This window comes from Falco naumanni, chromosome 4 (assembly GCF_017639655.2).
Source record: "Falco naumanni isolate bFalNau1 chromosome 4, bFalNau1.pat, whole genome shotgun sequence".
Classification (NCBI taxonomy): Eukaryota; Metazoa; Chordata; class Aves; order Falconiformes; family Falconidae; genus Falco; species Falco naumanni.
The window spans coordinates 71512329-71530425 of record NC_054057.1 but is presented as its reverse complement, the minus strand read 5'-3'; the positions used below and the strand labels follow the sequence as shown (position 1 = coordinate 71530425).

The 18097-nt window shown below is 41.5% G+C and overlaps 1 protein-coding gene across 1 annotated transcript; it reads right to left on the bottom strand.

Moving 5' to 3' along the window:
- Positions 1-1481: 1481 nt before the first annotated feature.
- On the bottom strand, positions 1482-16330 carry TMEM114 (transmembrane protein 114). Its single transcript, XM_040592256.1, has 4 exons — positions 16019-16330; positions 14948-15028; positions 5435-5572; positions 1482-2927 (listed from the first exon to the last, which is right to left on the bottom strand). Exons 1-4 carry the CDS (start codon positions 16200-16202, stop codon positions 2695-2697), a joined length of 636 nt encoding a protein of 211 aa, XP_040448190.1. The 5' UTR covers positions 16203-16330; the 3' UTR covers positions 1482-2694.
- Between the last annotated feature and the right edge of the window lie 1767 nt (positions 16331-18097).

Sequence of the window (18097 nt, the reverse complement as noted above, 5' to 3'; positions counted from 1 at the left end):
AATCCCTTGTATTTTACTGTTAAAGCTTACAGTAATGTCTGAGTAACATCATACAAATTGTATTATAACAAGCTTCACCAGCACCAAAACACAGAAATATTACACTTCACATAATTCACTTAGGCACATGGAATTTTGGCTACAAAGGATTTTTTTCTTACTCTTACAGGGCTGATTTGGTATGCTCTAACTTGTAAAATGACTCAATTACACAGTCCCAACATATGGCAATATGGAAAATATGTGAAAAGCAATGTGGGAGCAAGTGAGAATTACAGAATTGTACTGGCTCTTCACAGAATTTCTACTGTTCAGTCTATTCAGGATTTCTAGCCTTATTTCATTCTGATAACAAAGCAAGGCCTGCCAACTAAGGTCTTCGACTGGGATTCAGAAACTCTAGTTTCATATGACCCTGGACAGTTTCCTGCCTGTTCTCCATTCACAGTGTGGTAATAATAATGTTTCCTCGTGTCTCCAAAGACTGTAAGCTCTCAGAAGCTCCCTGCTACTATTTTTTGTAAAGCAATTGGTACTGTGGGACTATGATTAGAGCTGAGCTCAGTAAGAGTAAATGTGCAATCTTTAACACAAGACACAATGATAAAATTGTTCTGATATTTAACAGAGGTAGGTAAATGATGCCCTTTGCACTACTGAAGGAAGTACAAGGGACTTGCCCAATGACAGAGCGTGCCTTGCTGACACAGCTCCTGAGTCACAGTCTTGAACTATGATATGCTGAAGTCCTCCAGAAATCCTAATAGAAATAGAAAATCCTAATAGATCCAATAGAAAGGTAGTGGAGCTGTTAACACATTCAAGTCTCTATTCAAAACCATAACAGTAAGGGGAAAATTTCCTCATTAACTTCAGTGGGCACTGAAGTAAATTTTCTCTTAAATACTGTTACCCAGAGGAAAAACTAACAAAGAAAAACCGGATTGCTTTGCACCTATGATGCAATTCAGGTATCTTGTGTGCTCAGTTTCACTCAGCAGTATTCAGCACAAGTTAAATACATTCTAGCACAAAGTGCACAGGTTTAATGAAAAAGAAGCATCATCAAAATTGCTAAGTAAAAACTGGGAAATGCATTGGATACGTCTTCTGCATTACATAATTCAAAAAGCAGCTAGTAATAAGCTGAAAGAGGTAAGTGTGTAACCTGGACATCTGACAGGTTAGGGCTGATCACAGTAGTTAGTTAAAAAAACCTGAAAAAGCAGCTGTATCTTTCTCTTGCAGTACACTCACCATCGCACTGCACATGAGAACATCATAGTCACCACCAACTGCCAGATCACAGAATCACAGACTGGTTTGGGTTGGAAGGGACCTTAAAGATCACTCAGTCCCAGCCCCCTGCCACGGGCAGGGACACCTCCCACCCACCCAGGTGGCTCCCAGCCCCGTCCAGCCTGGCCTTGGACATGCCGGGGATGGGGCACCCACAGCTGCTCTGGGCAGCCTGTGCCGGCGCCTCAGCACCCTCACAGGGAAGAATTTCCTCCTTGTATCTCACCTAAATCTACCCTCTTTCAGTTTAAAGCCGTTCCCCCTGTTCTATCACTAAGTGCCCTTGTAAAAAGTCCCTCTCCAGTTTTCTTGTAGGTGCTAGAAGGCTGCTATAAGGTCTCCCAGAGCCTTCTCCAGGCTGAACCACCCCACCTCTCAGCCTGCCTTCACAGGAGAGCTGCTCCAGCCTCTGATCACCTTCATGGCCTCCTCTGGACTGGCTCTGACAGGCCCATGTCCTTATGCTGGGGTCCCAGAGCTGAACACAGCGCTGCAGGTGGGGTCTCACAAGAGTGGAGTAGAGGGGGACGATCACCCCCCTTGACCTGCTGATCATGCTGCTTTTGATGCAGCCCTGGATACGGTTGGCTTTCTGGGCTGCAAGTGAACATTGCCAGGCCATGCTGAGCTTCTCATCAACCTACATCCCCAAGTCCTCCTCCTCAAGGCTGCTCTCAAAACATTTTCTGCCCAGCCTGTATCAATACTGGGGTTTGCCCCCACCCAGGTGCAGGGCCTTGCACTTGGCCTTGTTCAACTTCACGAGGTTCCCACGGGCCCACCTCTCAAGCCTGTCGGGGTCCTGCTGGATGGCATCCCTTCCCTCCAGCATGTCAACCGCAACACACAGCTTGCTACGGTTGACAAACTTGCTGAGGGTGCACTCAAGATCACACTACCTGCCATGAAGTAGCCATCTCAGAGCAGCTCTGCTGGTAGAGACTGCCAGCATGACTGAAATCACAGGCATACTTATTAGGAGTCTCAGAGGAGAAACCAAAAGCTAAGTGGACCACATGTACTGGCCTGCAAGGTACTCTGAGGCACTTTGGTAGGACAGCAGAGAAAAGGAAAGAAAGCAAGAAATCTGCCTTGTTCTAAGCAATGAATGGAGATGTCTTATGAGCTGCTAACTGAAATTATTTCAGAAACAACACTGCACTGTGCTTTCTTCTAAAGTCACAAGGGTTTCCTTATTGACAAGACTTGAAATGTTTTACTGATTTACCAGAATCCTCGTGTTTTATAACTAACTGTGAGGAAAAGGGTTTACTGCAACTGACAAGATACTCAGTCACAGCCTTGCCACTTTTATTGTCCCTAATGACCAGATGGACCAAGCAATCCACATTTCTAGGTTCTGCAGGGTTCTGTTGTTGCAATGATACATGTTGTTCATAACGCCTGTTCACGTTGCTGTTTCAGAGCTACAACTCTTGCTGCCAGGAGAAACAGAGCCCCGGTGAGCACTTCTGTAGCGAAGGAGATCCAGACTAGTGCCAGTGACCAGCCAAACCTGATGTCAATTTCTACCAGGAGATCCTTACTTCTCAAGAGGCAGACAGCTTCTCTGAAGGCAGCAGATGAATATGCAATATAGACACTGATCCCAGTAAGTGTAACAAGAGCTGACAAAGAAAAACATATTCAGCTAGTTAGCATCCACTGCAGAAATTAAAAATAATTAACAGGATATCTCTTAGGGCTTCTTTGCCACTCTTTCCTATCCAACAATGTCAGATTACCAGTTTACCTTTGAAATCAGTTGAGGCTGGTTTTTGGCAAAGGGTGAGAGGCCAGTAAAGGGAGGGGTATTTCTGTCCAGAGTTTAATGTGTTCTCACTGTTGAATCAAATTGTACAACAAACAGCAAGCCTCCCACAATAAAAATCTAGTCATGTATTTTGCAGGTATCTAATGCATGTACATCTGTTTTCAATACTGTATTATAATGCATCTGATTTCTCATTGCTGTGCACCACATACAGCTGTGTACCTCTATGTAAGAAAGCCCACAGAGACAGAGATTCTTGCATTTCAGGTCAGTGACCTGAATTTAGGCTGTTTTCTAATTTTGAGTATCGTAAGCTTTGAGTGTTCAATATAAAGGTATTGGTCTTTACTGTCATCTCCCACCAAGTGCTGTGGAGTCATGACTATTCATCATTTCCAAATAACTGAGCCAAAGACATCCTTGGAGCAGACATAAATTAATAAAGCACTCCAAGAAGAAGCCAGCTGTTTTCCCGATTAAATGACTGTACAGGAGCTAGCAAGCTCAGGGAATGGCACACAGCACAAATATGTGCTACATCCTGGGCCTGGAGTCTGTGTCACTCAAAGGGCATATACTAACTAAAGTCATAATTTTACTAGACCAGTGGCAGGCAAAATGCAATAGGAAGGCCCTGGATTAAAAGACTGTGGGCCAGGAGGATAAGATAGTGTCTTATCTGATTCTGAGGGAGAAAAATTTTGGTCTGGCTTTCTGTCAAATCACAGCTTAAGTCTAGATTAATCTGCATTTTTGCCAGAAAGACAAGTTGGAGTAGAAGCAAAACAAACAGAAGAGTACTGGGTTATCCAACAGTCAAAATTCATACTCACATTCCTGATCTTAACCATATAATGATGCCTGTACCTTATTCTCGTCCTCTGCATAAAGTCACTTTATACCTTTTGTCAGCAGAAATGGAAATCACTGTTGTGTTGACATTTTCAACAAGGTGCACTGAGTTCTGTGGTCCCCCTTAAATGTGGCTGCATTTTTAAAAAATGGGGGAGAATATAGGATGTCCTGGGATGTAGAACCTATCAGTTCTGGTATTTTCAAAAAAAATGATGTTTCTGGAATTGCATCATAAGATATTTCTTTCTGCTGAGACAGAACTATCTAATCAATACCAAACTTCATGAACTGTAATATCCTATAAAACTGTGCATGCCTGTTACATGCATCAAGCCTCAGTGCAGCTGAAACAGCTGAACAACACTGCCTGAGTGGGAGGATGGTCTGGTCTCACACCAAAGGCCATCTTCGGAACATATTGCAGCACCCCTCTCCTAATACAGCCTTTGTGTTTCCTTTCCCTCTTTGCAACCCCAAGTGTCTTAGAAAGGCACAGTACTTTACTCCTCAGCGGGATAATGATGCTTTGCACTTCACAGCTTTTCATCTTTCACTTACTATTTAGAGTAGTTTTCAAATAGCCTAAGCCTTTATAGTGAATACAGCTTTCTGGTGTTCTAAGCAAATAGAAGTTACTTTTTTTTTCTTTTTTTTTTTTTTCAGAAGAAAAGCATACTGGGGGATGATTAGTCTTTGTAAGAGCATTTCAGACTAAAAAGGTCACTCAAGACTTCGAGTCAGCAGCATTTGCTTCCAGCAGTCTCTTAGCATTCTCTTCTTAGAAACAGGACTATATGATCAGGTGATGAGGGCCAATACTGAGGATCCTCTTTTCTGTTGGGGAAAATTTCTGTTTCAAGTTACATTGTGGAACAGTACTGAAAATCTATTTGAAGAAAATGAAGATGTATTTAAACCCCATTTTCCTACTTTGAGATGTTAAACTTCAATTAAAATAACTCTTTGGGGTTTCCTTTTGTGACCCACAGTTTGGGGACACCACTCTAGTTCAAAACTAGCAGTGAAACTAACCCAGGAATGCCTAGCAAGACCCTTTTCAGGAACTCAATGCAAATGCCTTTGAAAAAACATCCCTTCTCTTAACAGTTGTAAGATCTGTGCAAGGCTATTGAACCGTATGCTTTACTAATCCCAAAGTCACTTCTCCATTACTCCATTACCCTGTCTGCAAAGAATTTGAGCACTGTGCTGAGAAGGTATTAAATCTTTTGTTTAATGGGCACAGCAAAGATACTGTGCTCAAAGTGTGACTCAGTCCACAAGGATGTATGGTTGTGTGTGATTATTTGCCTTTCCTGATTCTAAGTGGGAGCTTTCTATTCCAGACTCCTGTCAGGAGCTGAGCAGATACCAAGTGAATGAATACCAGCATTATTCTGAAAGCAAACTCTTGCTTAGCTTTTTTCCTCTGGTAGACAAAGTGATGTTTCCCAGATATAAAGTCTTACTGTTTAAAACGGTTAAGCCAGGACTTTGATGTATTACCTCCAAAAAGAAAAAGCAGTCCTGTCATTAGAAGCAGTAGGTAGGCCCTGGCAAGAATACTGACGAATCCAGTCATTCCTCCAAAAATCATCAGTATCAGGCTGAGGGGCATCAGGATGACAAATGTTCCATGCATGTCTGAAGAAAAATGAAGGATGTTAGTATTTTAATATTTTATGTACTAATTTTATGTACTAATAATTATTGAGTGCAAGCCCCTGATCAGGATTAAAGCCTTTTTCTGTGCTGTACAAACAAGGAGCTGGACAATCTCTTGGGTTTTCAGTTTAAGTCAGCAGGACAAATACATGCTATGGAGAAAAGGGTAACAAACAAAGCAAGGCCTTCACAGGATCACAGCATATGTTTCAAACAGAGACCACAAATATAATGGATATGTTTACATGGATATATTTAAGCCATTAAACTGTTCTCAAATATTAAGCCTAGCTTGATAGCATCACCTGTTATCAGGTAGTTATTGACAACCTTAATAAAAAATAGCCCTAGTTATCTGAATCGTAGAGATCACAAGTGAGTAGCATTGTTGTCTGCTGGTGACATCCAGCAGATGCTTTAGTTAAACACCTTCTTTTGTCACATGTCCTCTGCTGAACTGACCTAGCAAACTGTTGACCTTTTCCTTTGTTGCAGCTGACCATCAACTAGAAGTAATCTTCCCATCTAGCTCCCATTCCATGTCTGTCATTGTTTTCCACAGCAGCTTCGCTAAGTACATTAACATATCCTGGTTGCTTCTTCCCATGCTAAACGGTTTACATTAGTCTTCCCTGATCCATATATAATTTTAATTGCTGTGCAAATAAGGGTTGATATGTACTTTTTCATATCACACTGGTTTTTTCCATCATAAACCATCTTTGTGCCATTGTTCCCTCATGCAATCTATCCACAACATTCAACCCAACCTTTTCTAGAATAAGCAAAAAAACCTAGTTCCAGCTTCCAGTAACAATTTATTTCATACCAAGTGAAGTGCAGAGTTACTGAGAAAGGAAAACTAAGAACCCATTTTCTGAAGGGCTCTAGGCCCTTCTAGTGTCTCATTACTTTCACAGAGAAACAATATGCCATTAGCTAGTTCCCAAGGAAACGGAGTCAGTTAAGAAATCACACTTTGTGTGTGTGATCAGATGATCAATTTTTTTAAATCACTGTAACTGCCCAATGTATTTTAGGTACTCCACCTGCCACTGGCTAAGGATCCAGCTTATCCTCTTTGATATTATTATAAAGATAAGCCACAATTGTGTACGTATCTCTGTTCTGTTCTAGAACCTTGGAAAGTGAAGAAGAGCCTGCATGGGATCAAGGCAGACACTGTTAATTCCTTTACTTGAGTGGAATGTGGTTTCAAGACTTTTTTATTAATTTTTTATTTTTATTTTTGGTAGTAAAGAACATGCTCACAAGAAAAAATGTGACAAATGACAGTTTGGGGAGGTGACCCTGTTGTTCTTCCATTTCCATTTATTTATACTGGTATTATATTCTCATATTTAGCCCCACATACGCTAACATCAGGATCAGTTGATGCTCAGAAAGCACAAATTCAGTATTCTGCGTTGAAGGGAGAACTTAATGGTTTTGCTTCTAAATCTGAGGCTACTCCCTGGGCCTTCCTTCAGCAAAACTGGCCATGGCTGCTGTTGCTGGCCAAGAAACCCAAACCTGGAGCAATTCTCAGATGTTAACAGCCAAACCAATCTTCAGCTTACTGTGTATAAGCCAGTATGCCAAAACTGTTTGAAAATCTTAGTTGAATACCAAAAGGAGAAATAACCATGGAGCTTAATTCACAAGTTTTATATAGTTAGAGGTGGTTGTCAGGGTTGTAATGCAACATGGTGTGGCACAACAGAGATCTGGCACACAATTTAGTTTTCATATTCTAGAGAGGCAGCAGGAACAGGCTAGTCTTTGGCCCTATTTGTGCTTTCTGAGGGTATTAGGCCTGATTTTGATCCCCCACCATTTTGACATCCATGTGTCCTCTTAGATTTGGTCTCACAGGTAAGAGGTGAAAAGGCCTTGAAGGGATAAAATCTGATGCAATTAACATTTTAAAAGTAAGAATGTAAGAGTGGTGCAACTCTGTCCTCAGTCCTGGCTTTACTGGGAGGGAAAAAACATAAACAAGCTCATCATTGGGCCTGTGTTTTGTGATTTTCCAGGTGTCCTCACTAGTCAAAGTTGCTGCTAACAAAGTACACCTCAATGGCACTTACAGTTGCCATTTTTTTACTTTCCTTTTCGTGGTGTGATTTCAGCTACTGCTGCTAGGACTGGAACCTTAGCCAGGACAAGTGAGGGTAAAGAAGATAAGGCTGAAAGTAACCTTTTGATTTGAAGCAAAGTTAAATCCATACCAGAGTATTCTCCTGGGGAGTGTCATACATCACATTAATCATCCATGACAGTTGCATGCAACATCAGAATAACTCTGATTTTTATGCTCTCTTCAGTGACAATACCGGTTTCAGGGATATCTCAGCTGAAACCCACAAATCCCACTGTGACAGACCCTTACTTTTCCTATACACAGCTGGGACCATGTCTCATGAATCACCTGCAGCTTTTTTAAAGTCAAATACTGAATGGATTGTATTCGGTTAAACTGCACTTTTATCACCTCCAGTGCTCTAGTTCAATACCTAATACCCATTTGTCCTTCAATGAAATCTGCAACTGCCTGGGAAACTTACTCTAAAATGCTGCCATGGAAACCACTCAGGAATCTGAATTCATGCCATCTGGCATATGATATTATGCCATTATATTCCTTGATTAGAGGGACAGAATTAGTTTATAGAAGGACATAACTTAAAATATCTTTACTGTGTTTCTGTCTCTGTGAAGGACAGAACTTAACTCTGTGAAAGGAGTTAAAACATTAGTTGCAGTCATTTTAGTAGTTTATAGGTTGTATTGAAATATATATTTAGTTATTATGTATTATACATATAACTGTCTTCATTTTGATGAAATTAATCTAGTATTGGAAAAAAACCCCAGCCTAAGCATTCTGCACAAGAAGAGATGTGTGTACTTTCCTGTAAAATGGAATTCAGTTTCCCACATTATTTCTCAATGTCCAAGTTCCCTGTCAGTCCAACATGAAATATTCAATAGTTTAATCTTGAAAATACTGAAACAAACTGATGAATATTTTAAAAACTCCTTTTTTTTTTTTTCAGCAAAAAATACTTTAATTGCTTGATCTGAGTTAATGAACTTTTACATCAGCTAGCCAAAGATGTTTTACTAGAAGTCTGACCAAATCTCTGTGAGATCTCTGTGGAATCACACATCTGCATTGTGTGTCCAGATCTGTGAACTTGGCAGACGTTTCTAAATTACCACCCAAAACAGTTGTTGATGAGTTGTTTGTAACAGAGATCTGCGGAACAAACTAGAAAACCTGAATGGTGTCAAAAGTAACCAACTGCAGGTCTAGCAGTTTTGTTAATCATCTCCTGTCAACGTACTGGAGCTTAATTGCTTTAAACTAACTTTGGATTTGTTTGCACAGTTTATATAACAGCAAATAGTCTCTAGAAATCTGTAATAATCACCTCATCAGAAATACTCCACGTGGCAGCAGCTTACAAGAACTTAGGTAAGGACCTGTTTATCTTCCCCAGCAGTAACTAAATAGCTCGTTAGAAAGACAAAAGCCTCTAGCTGAAACAGAATGCTGGCAGCTAAAACCAGTGGGGCTGCTCTGGAAAGACTTGGCAAAGCCGGGAAGAAACAGTGCACTCAGAAAGTCTGACCTGCTTGCAAGGAAGGAAGGAAACACCTTAAAGGAACAACAAGCAACAAAAGGGAACTGCTGTCTGTGGCTAAATGTGAGACTTCTGGGCTTGAACACCTGGGACACAAAGGCCTGGATTCCCTCCTGTGCAGTACAGAAAAGATGACAATGGAGGAGTGCTCACAGGGTTACGGTACCCCAGGATAATTTGCTAAGCTCTGGACTTGTGTTACATGTTTTGGCTTTGTGCTTTTCTGATGTAACAAGTCTCTGAGCTAAACTGGAAGACAAATCGCAGACAGTAGAAAAAAAATTATGTTAAACTTGCTGCTGGTGGACACTGATGAAAACCTTCAGTACTAGGAATAGGTACAACGATAAACATAATTAATGCACTGCGGTTCACATTCTATTGCTACAATATCAATGAATTTGAAAATGAGAATATTCATCAGTTGTCACTCATTACGTCTCAGCTGCAGTGATGCTTAAGTTATCTCATATTTCTGTATATATTTCATATAATATCTACTGTAAGTAGCAAAGCAAATGTTCACTGGAACCTCTCTGAAGGACCACTGCAGTGTTGCTCAGACACAAAGCAGATCTGTTTATGTATACACCTACCATACCAATTAAGCTAGAATTTCTATGTACATCATGTGGGTCATATTTCACTTGGCCTCTGAACTGGCTTTTGCCAGGTATTCCAGCCCTAGCTGTTTCCTTCTGATAACTTAAAACCAAAGGAAAAAATGTAAAGAACTGTAAATCCCCCAGGGAAAATGTTATGGCAGGCAAAGAATAAGGCATTTTGGGATTATAGCATTATAAACATGTAACTCAGAAAAATGAAGCAGGGAGAAGTGTGAAAGCAGCTGGTTCGTGACTGCTACAGAGTCCACACGCTGTGAGGAAATCCAGTCTAGTTTCACTGTACTATTAAACTAATTTTGTTAAGCAAGAAACCAAGGTAGTTGTCACATTGTAACAAGTGAGGTATCAGTAACTGCCCCTATTGCAAAGACCCTTTCCCTGCAGGAAGCACTAACTTCCCTGCTGGATGCAACTTGTCTGCAGACTTCAGTTCCAGCCACACTGATGTCTAAAATAGTAAAAATAAAAATACTCGGGGGTGGGGGGGTGGGGGGTGGAATTATTTCAGCAGTTGTGGCAGCTGCACACTCCAGTCTTGGTTTTACAACAAGAAAAACTTTTTCTTTCAGACATATATAAGTGGAAACCACATCCATTAACTGATTATTACTGGATGGCTCAGGAATAGAGGAGAGCATTCAAAAGTGACTTGTAACCAGAAATCTATCACTAGCCATTGTGTCCATAATACTAACAAAAAAATCAGTATTGTCAGAGGCTTAATCATACCTTGTAGGTATCTAATGCAGCTGGTTTGTGTGTCAGGGACAAACCAGGCAGCCATCAAGAAATAAGAGGAGTTCCTCTCACATTATTTTTCATAACACTGGCCCCAGCACTGCAGTGTAGATGGGACCCCATATCAGTTTAGGGTGCAAAGAGAAATTATATGTTTTGTAATTTTGCATCTGTTTGCATATTTGGACCAAAACGGCCTTGTGGCCTCTTATACTTTGGCCACATAATATGTTATATAAGTTGTTTTGATGTGCCAGAAGAAAAAAGAAAGAAGAAAGAAGAAAAAAAAAAAGAAAGAAAAAAGCTTTGTGGCAATTTGTTTTTAAACTATAAGGGTGGTAGGGAGGCACACAAAAAACCCTCCACATTTTAACAAATTTTAGCATGCTTTTAAAAATCTTTAGTAACAGCTTTCTAGGCTCATCAAATCATGTATCATTTAGTTCAAAAGAATGTCGATGGAAGTAATTTTTGTGTTACTAAGCAGAGGTCACTCTCCAGCCATAACTGAGGTACTTAGGAATACATTACTTGAGTTTCCAAAAAGTAAAGCTCATAGAAGAGTTTTGACAAGATACGTTAGTGTCTAGCAAACACATTACTTCCTTCTTTTGACAACTCATCTGTCCTGCAAGAAGTAAGTCTGAACCAAGTCCAGAGTACAAGTGGATTTTGATTAGAAATATTTATGAAATTGTTCATTTTGTAGGGATTACACTGGTGCTGTCTCTAGCTAAATCTATACTGGCATTTACTAATTATCAACAGCACAGACTTCAGTAAATGAAAAATATTTACATTACAAAAATGTTCAAGAGTAACCTCTCCCCAGTGTAACCTGTTTTTTGGGATTTTGGTTGGGGGTTTTCCTCGAAATAAATTGTTTTATAAATCTGCAACCCTTTGGGAAAAAAAAACAGTAAACACTACTATTTCTTCTATGTGCCAGCTTCCCTCTCTCTGTATGTGATCCTCAACATTTAGATATGATTTTGAATGTTACATTTTTTCACTAGAAAATGGCAAAGCTGCTCAGAACTCCTGCTGCAGCTTCCTTTGAAGTCAGAGTAGTATCCTTCTTTTACCATTTAGTGAGAGATGGATTCAGCTTATCATGAAAAAAAACTTGCTCTTTCTGTTTGTCTCCCATAGCTGGCACAGGCGAATGCATGGCAATACAAGATACCTGGGGTGTCTTTGCTGACAGATTTCAGTTTTAAAGGTGACTTTCAGAGGACTACCTTTAATCTTAGTGATCACTGGGAGACCCTAGTAACTGTCTAAATCGTGAAAAGTGACACTTTCATTTTAATCCTGTATGGGACAGAGGAAAATGTAAATCTCCAGTAAAAATATTTTTTTTTAAATGCAGAAATTTCAGAAAAGCTAGTGGTAGGTAGTCTAGTGGTATATTTTTTTAGACAGTGGCTGATGTTTTAAACAAATACATAACTGCCATAACATAATCTGTAGTAGGAAAATATTTTATAAATTGTGGGTTTGAGGGAGAAAGAGGGTATACACCATATGTTCAGCTGGAGGGAGTGGTAAGAAAAGAAATGGAAGCTGAATTACAGAAGGCATGCTTGTGTCTAATCCATTAGAGAAATTGCTCAAGAGTACTCCCGTGATGTGAAAATACATCATACTCTCAGGCTTAACAAAGCCTAGGTTGGTTGCCTGAGTAATACTGCTGGTAGCACAGAACTTTTAACTTGTACATCCAATTTTATTAATTTGCCAGGAGCTCTATTTGAAGTACCCAGTAAGCCTAAAAGGAATTGCGGGGTATGAATGGGAGTTAGATTGGAAATGTGGAGGGAGGAAATGTGAAGGCTTTTCATTCTCTAATGAAGAATTTGTCTTCTGGCAGTGAACAGCACTTCTGTTTCCACTTAGACCCAGCTCTTTGCACTCAGATATATACTTTCTCCCATCTTTTTGGCACTTGTGTCTAGTTAAGACATGCCAGGAAGAATATGGGAACTCTGAAGAATGGGGGATGGGATTCCCAATATGTTACTTAAGTGCCTGCGTTAGGAGACAGCCCTTCTAAATCTTTTTAGGAATAATTAGCAAGAAACATGCTTGATGTTGCTAGAGCTCCTGAAATTCAGGCTGCCAATCAAACAATGAGAAATACCGGTATACAGCTAGACAGAATGAGATCACATGTGAATGTGCCTCACACAGACACCTGCACAGGCTCACACAGAGAAAGAAATCAGTGTTTGAAGTAACGGAATAAAGCTGTGCAGTTAGCCTGTTTGCCCCACATAGCAACACATGAAGAAATTACTGTAAACACACTGGAATCCACAATCCCAGAATTTTCCTCTAAAATTCTAGGTAAAATGTATTGTAGATGAAGATGAAGGTTTGCCCTGATCTGCTTAAACACGATTCAGCAATCAGTCAGAAAATATTTTAAAAAGAAGTGTAAAGCTAAGGTAGAAAGTAGTATCTCAGTACTTGAAAAACCTAGATATCACTTAGAAATATCTGTATTTCCTAGAAGTAAGAAGTACTGACACAGCACTTCCTTATGTTCAGCTGCTATTGCTGTGGGTCTGTAGCCTCTCCACACTGAAACTGCACAGAAGCTGAACAACTAAAATGTCAAAGAGTTCACTCTCTAAGGCATTCTAATCAAACCTAGTAGGTTCTTTCAATGAAAGGATCTTTGATTTCTTATCTCATCATTTTTAGGCAGGCTACACCTGCCTATAATAAAATCTGCAATCGTCTTTGAAGACCCGAAGTCTTTATGCAGGAACATAAAAATAGTACTTGATGTGAGAGTGGGAGATGAAAAATTTCTCTGAGGTTCTGAAGGGTTTGTAAACATAGTTATGAATCCAATTTACTCATATTCACTCTTTTCTCACACTTCATGACCACCAGAGCTGTCCTTTGTTTCTAAGCCAACATAATATTTATAACCAAAAGAGCTCTGTATAGCCTCTGCTTTTGTTTTTGCAGAATTCGGCTTTCACTGAAGAGCTGCAATCTAAAATCTCCTTGCCTGAGAAAAATTACAGATGCATTCTTTTGCAGATCTGAACACAACTTTTTAAATGCTAATAATTTTATCCTGAAATTTTAGACTAACCCCAACATACTAGTTGAGGTGCCCACACGTAAAATGTGATCAGTCTGGTCAGGTTCAATTAACTCTGAACCCTCAAAGGCTTAAGTGATGCAGCAGACAATCATTTTCACTGGTCCTCACAATCTTCAGCAACATCAAGCAGCTAAGGCCTTCTGTCTTAAGCAAGATTAAAGAAATGGCACCTTTCAATTTGAAAGCATAGAGAGAGAATCTGTGCTGTTAGTCTCAAACCATGTTTCTATGGCTGTTTCAGAGGCCCACTGGGCTGTTATTCCTACTTTAATTTTCCAATCACTGTTGCAACACAGCTACATTAGCATCATTACTTCATAGGCTGACTTTGCCATGTTTGCTGCATTTTCAGCTATATCATGAGATGCTGCTCCAAGGGACTAAAGACACTGTAAGCCTCTCTGAAGGATTACTCAGGGAAATGGCTTGTTTTGAGGGAAAGAGTACCATTTTAAGCCACAGGACAAACACATATGTTCTGCTTGCAAGGAGAAAACAGCCAGAGTCAGAGAGGAGAGGTAAGTAAATGAAAAATAATAAAAAAATGAAGCCCACATACAAGCATGTATGAATGAAGCATTGTGCAGAATATGATGTAAATAAGCTAAATCATGTTTTAGGAGAAACCTAAAAGTATTTGAAAGTGTTTAGCTTGGACTTTCTGTAAAACATTCTGACCTTGACAGACAGATCTAAAGAAAAAGAATACCAACCCATGCAGTTAGAAACTTAATGTGTTTGAGTACGATGTTCTTAAAAGACCTTGAACACTGCCTTTAGTCATTGATTTATTTTCTTAAATTCCAGTATACTTAAGGTATTTTTCAGTGCAAGGAATCCCACTGAAAGGGTAGGTAAGTAGCTGTCTTAAAGATTAGATTTAATATGTGTTTAAGCATTTTCAGTGATCAAATTCTTTTGAGGGGATTCTGAACATTTTTGCCTTTTATTTTTAACAATTGTGTGCCTTGCTGAGCCATTCCAGGCAGAAACATCTTGCTCCTGTGGAATAAATTAGCTGAATTGGACATCAAATAGATGGTTATTTCAATAGTAATCCCACTTAAGGCCACATGCAGGGACAGATATTGTACAGAAGCAGCCAAAACACTGTGTCAAAGAGCTCCCCTTCTCAATCAGAAATGGGACCTTGTAAGCAGCCAAGAAGGGAGGGAAGAGTGGATGGAAATACAGAAATAGTATAAAAGTTACTCACACAAAAGCTGTCTGTGTGAATCAGTGATGTTTGCGTTCTCATGCCAGAATGGGTTTACCAAAGGGTAGCATTTGCTTCTCACTAATAAAGAAGGGAAAAAACAATGAGAAAAAATTACACTATAATATCTTATTGCAATATATCCTCTTTTCTTTTGGCATGTATATAATTCATATATTATTTGCTTTAAAAACAGTCATTCCTAAGTAGGGAAGGAAAGGAGGGGATTTTCAGTACCCAGCATTGGCAACTTCTGCTCCCATAGGACTGGCCACTGAAGCCAAGAGGGAAACACCAGCTCATTTCAGTGGGGCTCAGGGTGCAGCAGAGGGGACAGTCCCTTTAACCTGCTCCTTCTCCCCTACTCCGCTGGAAGTAACATCCTTCCTTGCCACTGATGAACATTACTTACACCTTGGTTTTAATGCTGGAATCAACACCAAAAGCAATATACCTGGCATACAAACTAAACAGAACGGGGGAAATCACATAGGTATCTGCATAGGGTTTATGGATCTTTCATTAAAATCCTGAACTGTGAAAACCTAAGAATGGTCAAGCACAGTACCATTACCTGGTGAGTCTTTAGTCACTCATCTTTATTTAGTATGGGATTACATTAATTTTATTTATATTTATATTTATATTGTTTCTAGATATATTACTCTGATATTATTTATACAGATATTACTTATTTATATATATAAACTATATATTAATATTATTTATATTTCTTATATGATTGTTTATCATTTTAATGGCCTTAACCCACAACTTATGCCCCTCAGTTCCCCGAGTCAAATGAGAAGACATCTTTCTAAATGGTTAACGTTTGTTAAATGAGTTTGAATTAGAAGTTGACGTAGAATTAGGGTACAGCAGCATTTGCTACGCCCACGCCTCCTGCGGAAAGTGCTACCGGGGCGCCCGGCCGCGGGGGGCCGGGGGCGAGGGGCACGGCCCGGGCTCGGGCTCCCCGCGGCAACACCTGCCGCCCCGCCGGGGCCGCCCGCTGCCGACCCCGCGGCGTGAGGGGCTCCCCCCCCGGCCCACCGCCGCGCCGCCACTCACCGCGGCAGGTCCGCCACAGGCCCGAGTGCGAGCTGAGGGCGTCCGTGCCGTTACGGGACGCCTCCAGCTTGGAGGCATCGATGATGTACCAGAAGTCCGTCGCGATGGCCACCACGAGGAAGACGAAGCTTGAAACTCCCACCAGGGCCACGGCTGGGGAGAGGACGCCCCAGTTAACCTTCATGCCGCCGGCCTCCGCCTCAGCGAGACACAGCGCCCGCGCCCGCGGCGTCTCCACAGCGGGCGCCTGGCCGGCCCGGCGGGGCCCGCCGCAGGTAGCGCGCCTCGAGCCCCGCCCCGCCGCGGCGCCCGTGCCAGAGCGGGCAGCCCCGCGTCCCGCCGCACGCCTCAGCGCCGGCCCCGCGGCGGGCAGCGCTCCCTCCCTCCGTGCCCAGAGCGGGCGGCCCCGCGGCGGGCAGCGCTCCCTCCCTCCGCGTCCCGCCGCACGCCTCAGCGCCGGCCCCGCGGCGCCCCCCGGTCGCTTTCCCGCCCAGCCCGGCAGCCCCGGCCGCTGGCCCCGCGCCCTCCCGGCGGGTTGTGAGTGCGTGTGTGAGGGGAGAGCTGAGCCCAGCGCGCCCGGGCACGGGTGTGGGGCTGCCCTCCTAGAAAGGGATACCTGTTGGAAGATACGGGGAGGAGGGTATCCTGACAGCTTTTGACGCTCTCGTATGGTCTCACCTCAGAAGGACTAAAGCTCCCTTACTCCACACACCACTGTCCTTCAGGGAAGCAGGGAGTGCAAGCCAAGGTCTGAGGAGCAGCAGCAGTGCTTTTCTGTCTGCATTTATAAGATATTTCCTCTTGTTCTTTGTCTTCCAGATGCTGACCTCAAAACGGTAAGATCTTAATTTGAAAGGTGGTGTGAGAGAAGGCAGTGGCATGGCAATTGCTGCCCAGTGCATACGCCTGTACTCTGCTCTGACTCATTTTCCTGTCAGACTGTGATTAATGGAGGGAAGAACACTAGCAGTACACCCTCTTCCGAAAACTTTGGAAAGACAGGCAGTTAACGTAGTTTCCAAGGGCACATGTGTCCATTATAAGCCCCTAAGGCACACTTCACCTAGCCTCCTGCCGACCTTCAACTCACCTAAATCAGTTGGACAACATGGTAAATTGCAGTAACACAACTTTGTTTTTAAATCTGCCGAGCATTTACTGTGGAGTTTTACTGCGTTACTTCACTGGCATAAAGATACAGTGCAGACAGGGTCAACGGGGCATCTTGTTTTCTTACTTGTAATTCACTTCAGGCCTTCCAAGGAATTGCTAAGTAACTCATAGTCATTTAAAAAAAAAAATCATTCTCATTTATTTTCTGACATGGACACGAGGCAGAATGTGTGACATCATTACCTACCCTTGGCAACAAGCGATCATGAACCAGTAGGGTTTCAGCAGTAGCATCAGTTAAAAGGAAAATGCTACTTTATTTAAACACAGTAGTCATCAACACTACAGACCACATTTTGCTCTGCAAAAGTACTGGAAGGTGTGTATTGCTGGGATTATAATAGTCTTTCCATTAAGGAATACACCGTTAAGCAGCTATAGCATTATCCTGAGCTTTTGCCACCTCTAGCATCCCCAAGTTGTATTTTTATCATATGAAAGTGCCTGTGTATTTCTACAAACTAAACAGCTGTTACCTTGTAATAATTGTGATGGTTGGGTGATAGAAGACATGCAAGGTTTATGAAGCAAGATGGAATGTTTTGTTAGACTAACGCAGTAAAATGAACAAGCTTTGGGTCGCATAAGTCTTAACTGGGACCCCAAGCTTGTCTGTTTTTTCCAACTGTATTTACAGAGTTACTTGAAAGTTTTACTTACCCACACAAATACCATGTATTAAGCAGACGTTTTATCAGCTCTCTTCTCATAAATCCAAACCAGAGGCATTCATATATCTAAACCATCATACCGCTGCAATGATCAGCCATTGTCATCTCCCAGTTAAAATCAAGGGAAAGCAAAGGGTGTAAAACTGAAGGAACATTTAACCCAGTTGGGTCCAAGCTGTTAATCAGGTATTGTACAAAATGTCTACTAGTGACGACCTGTGTCCTGGAGAGTTCT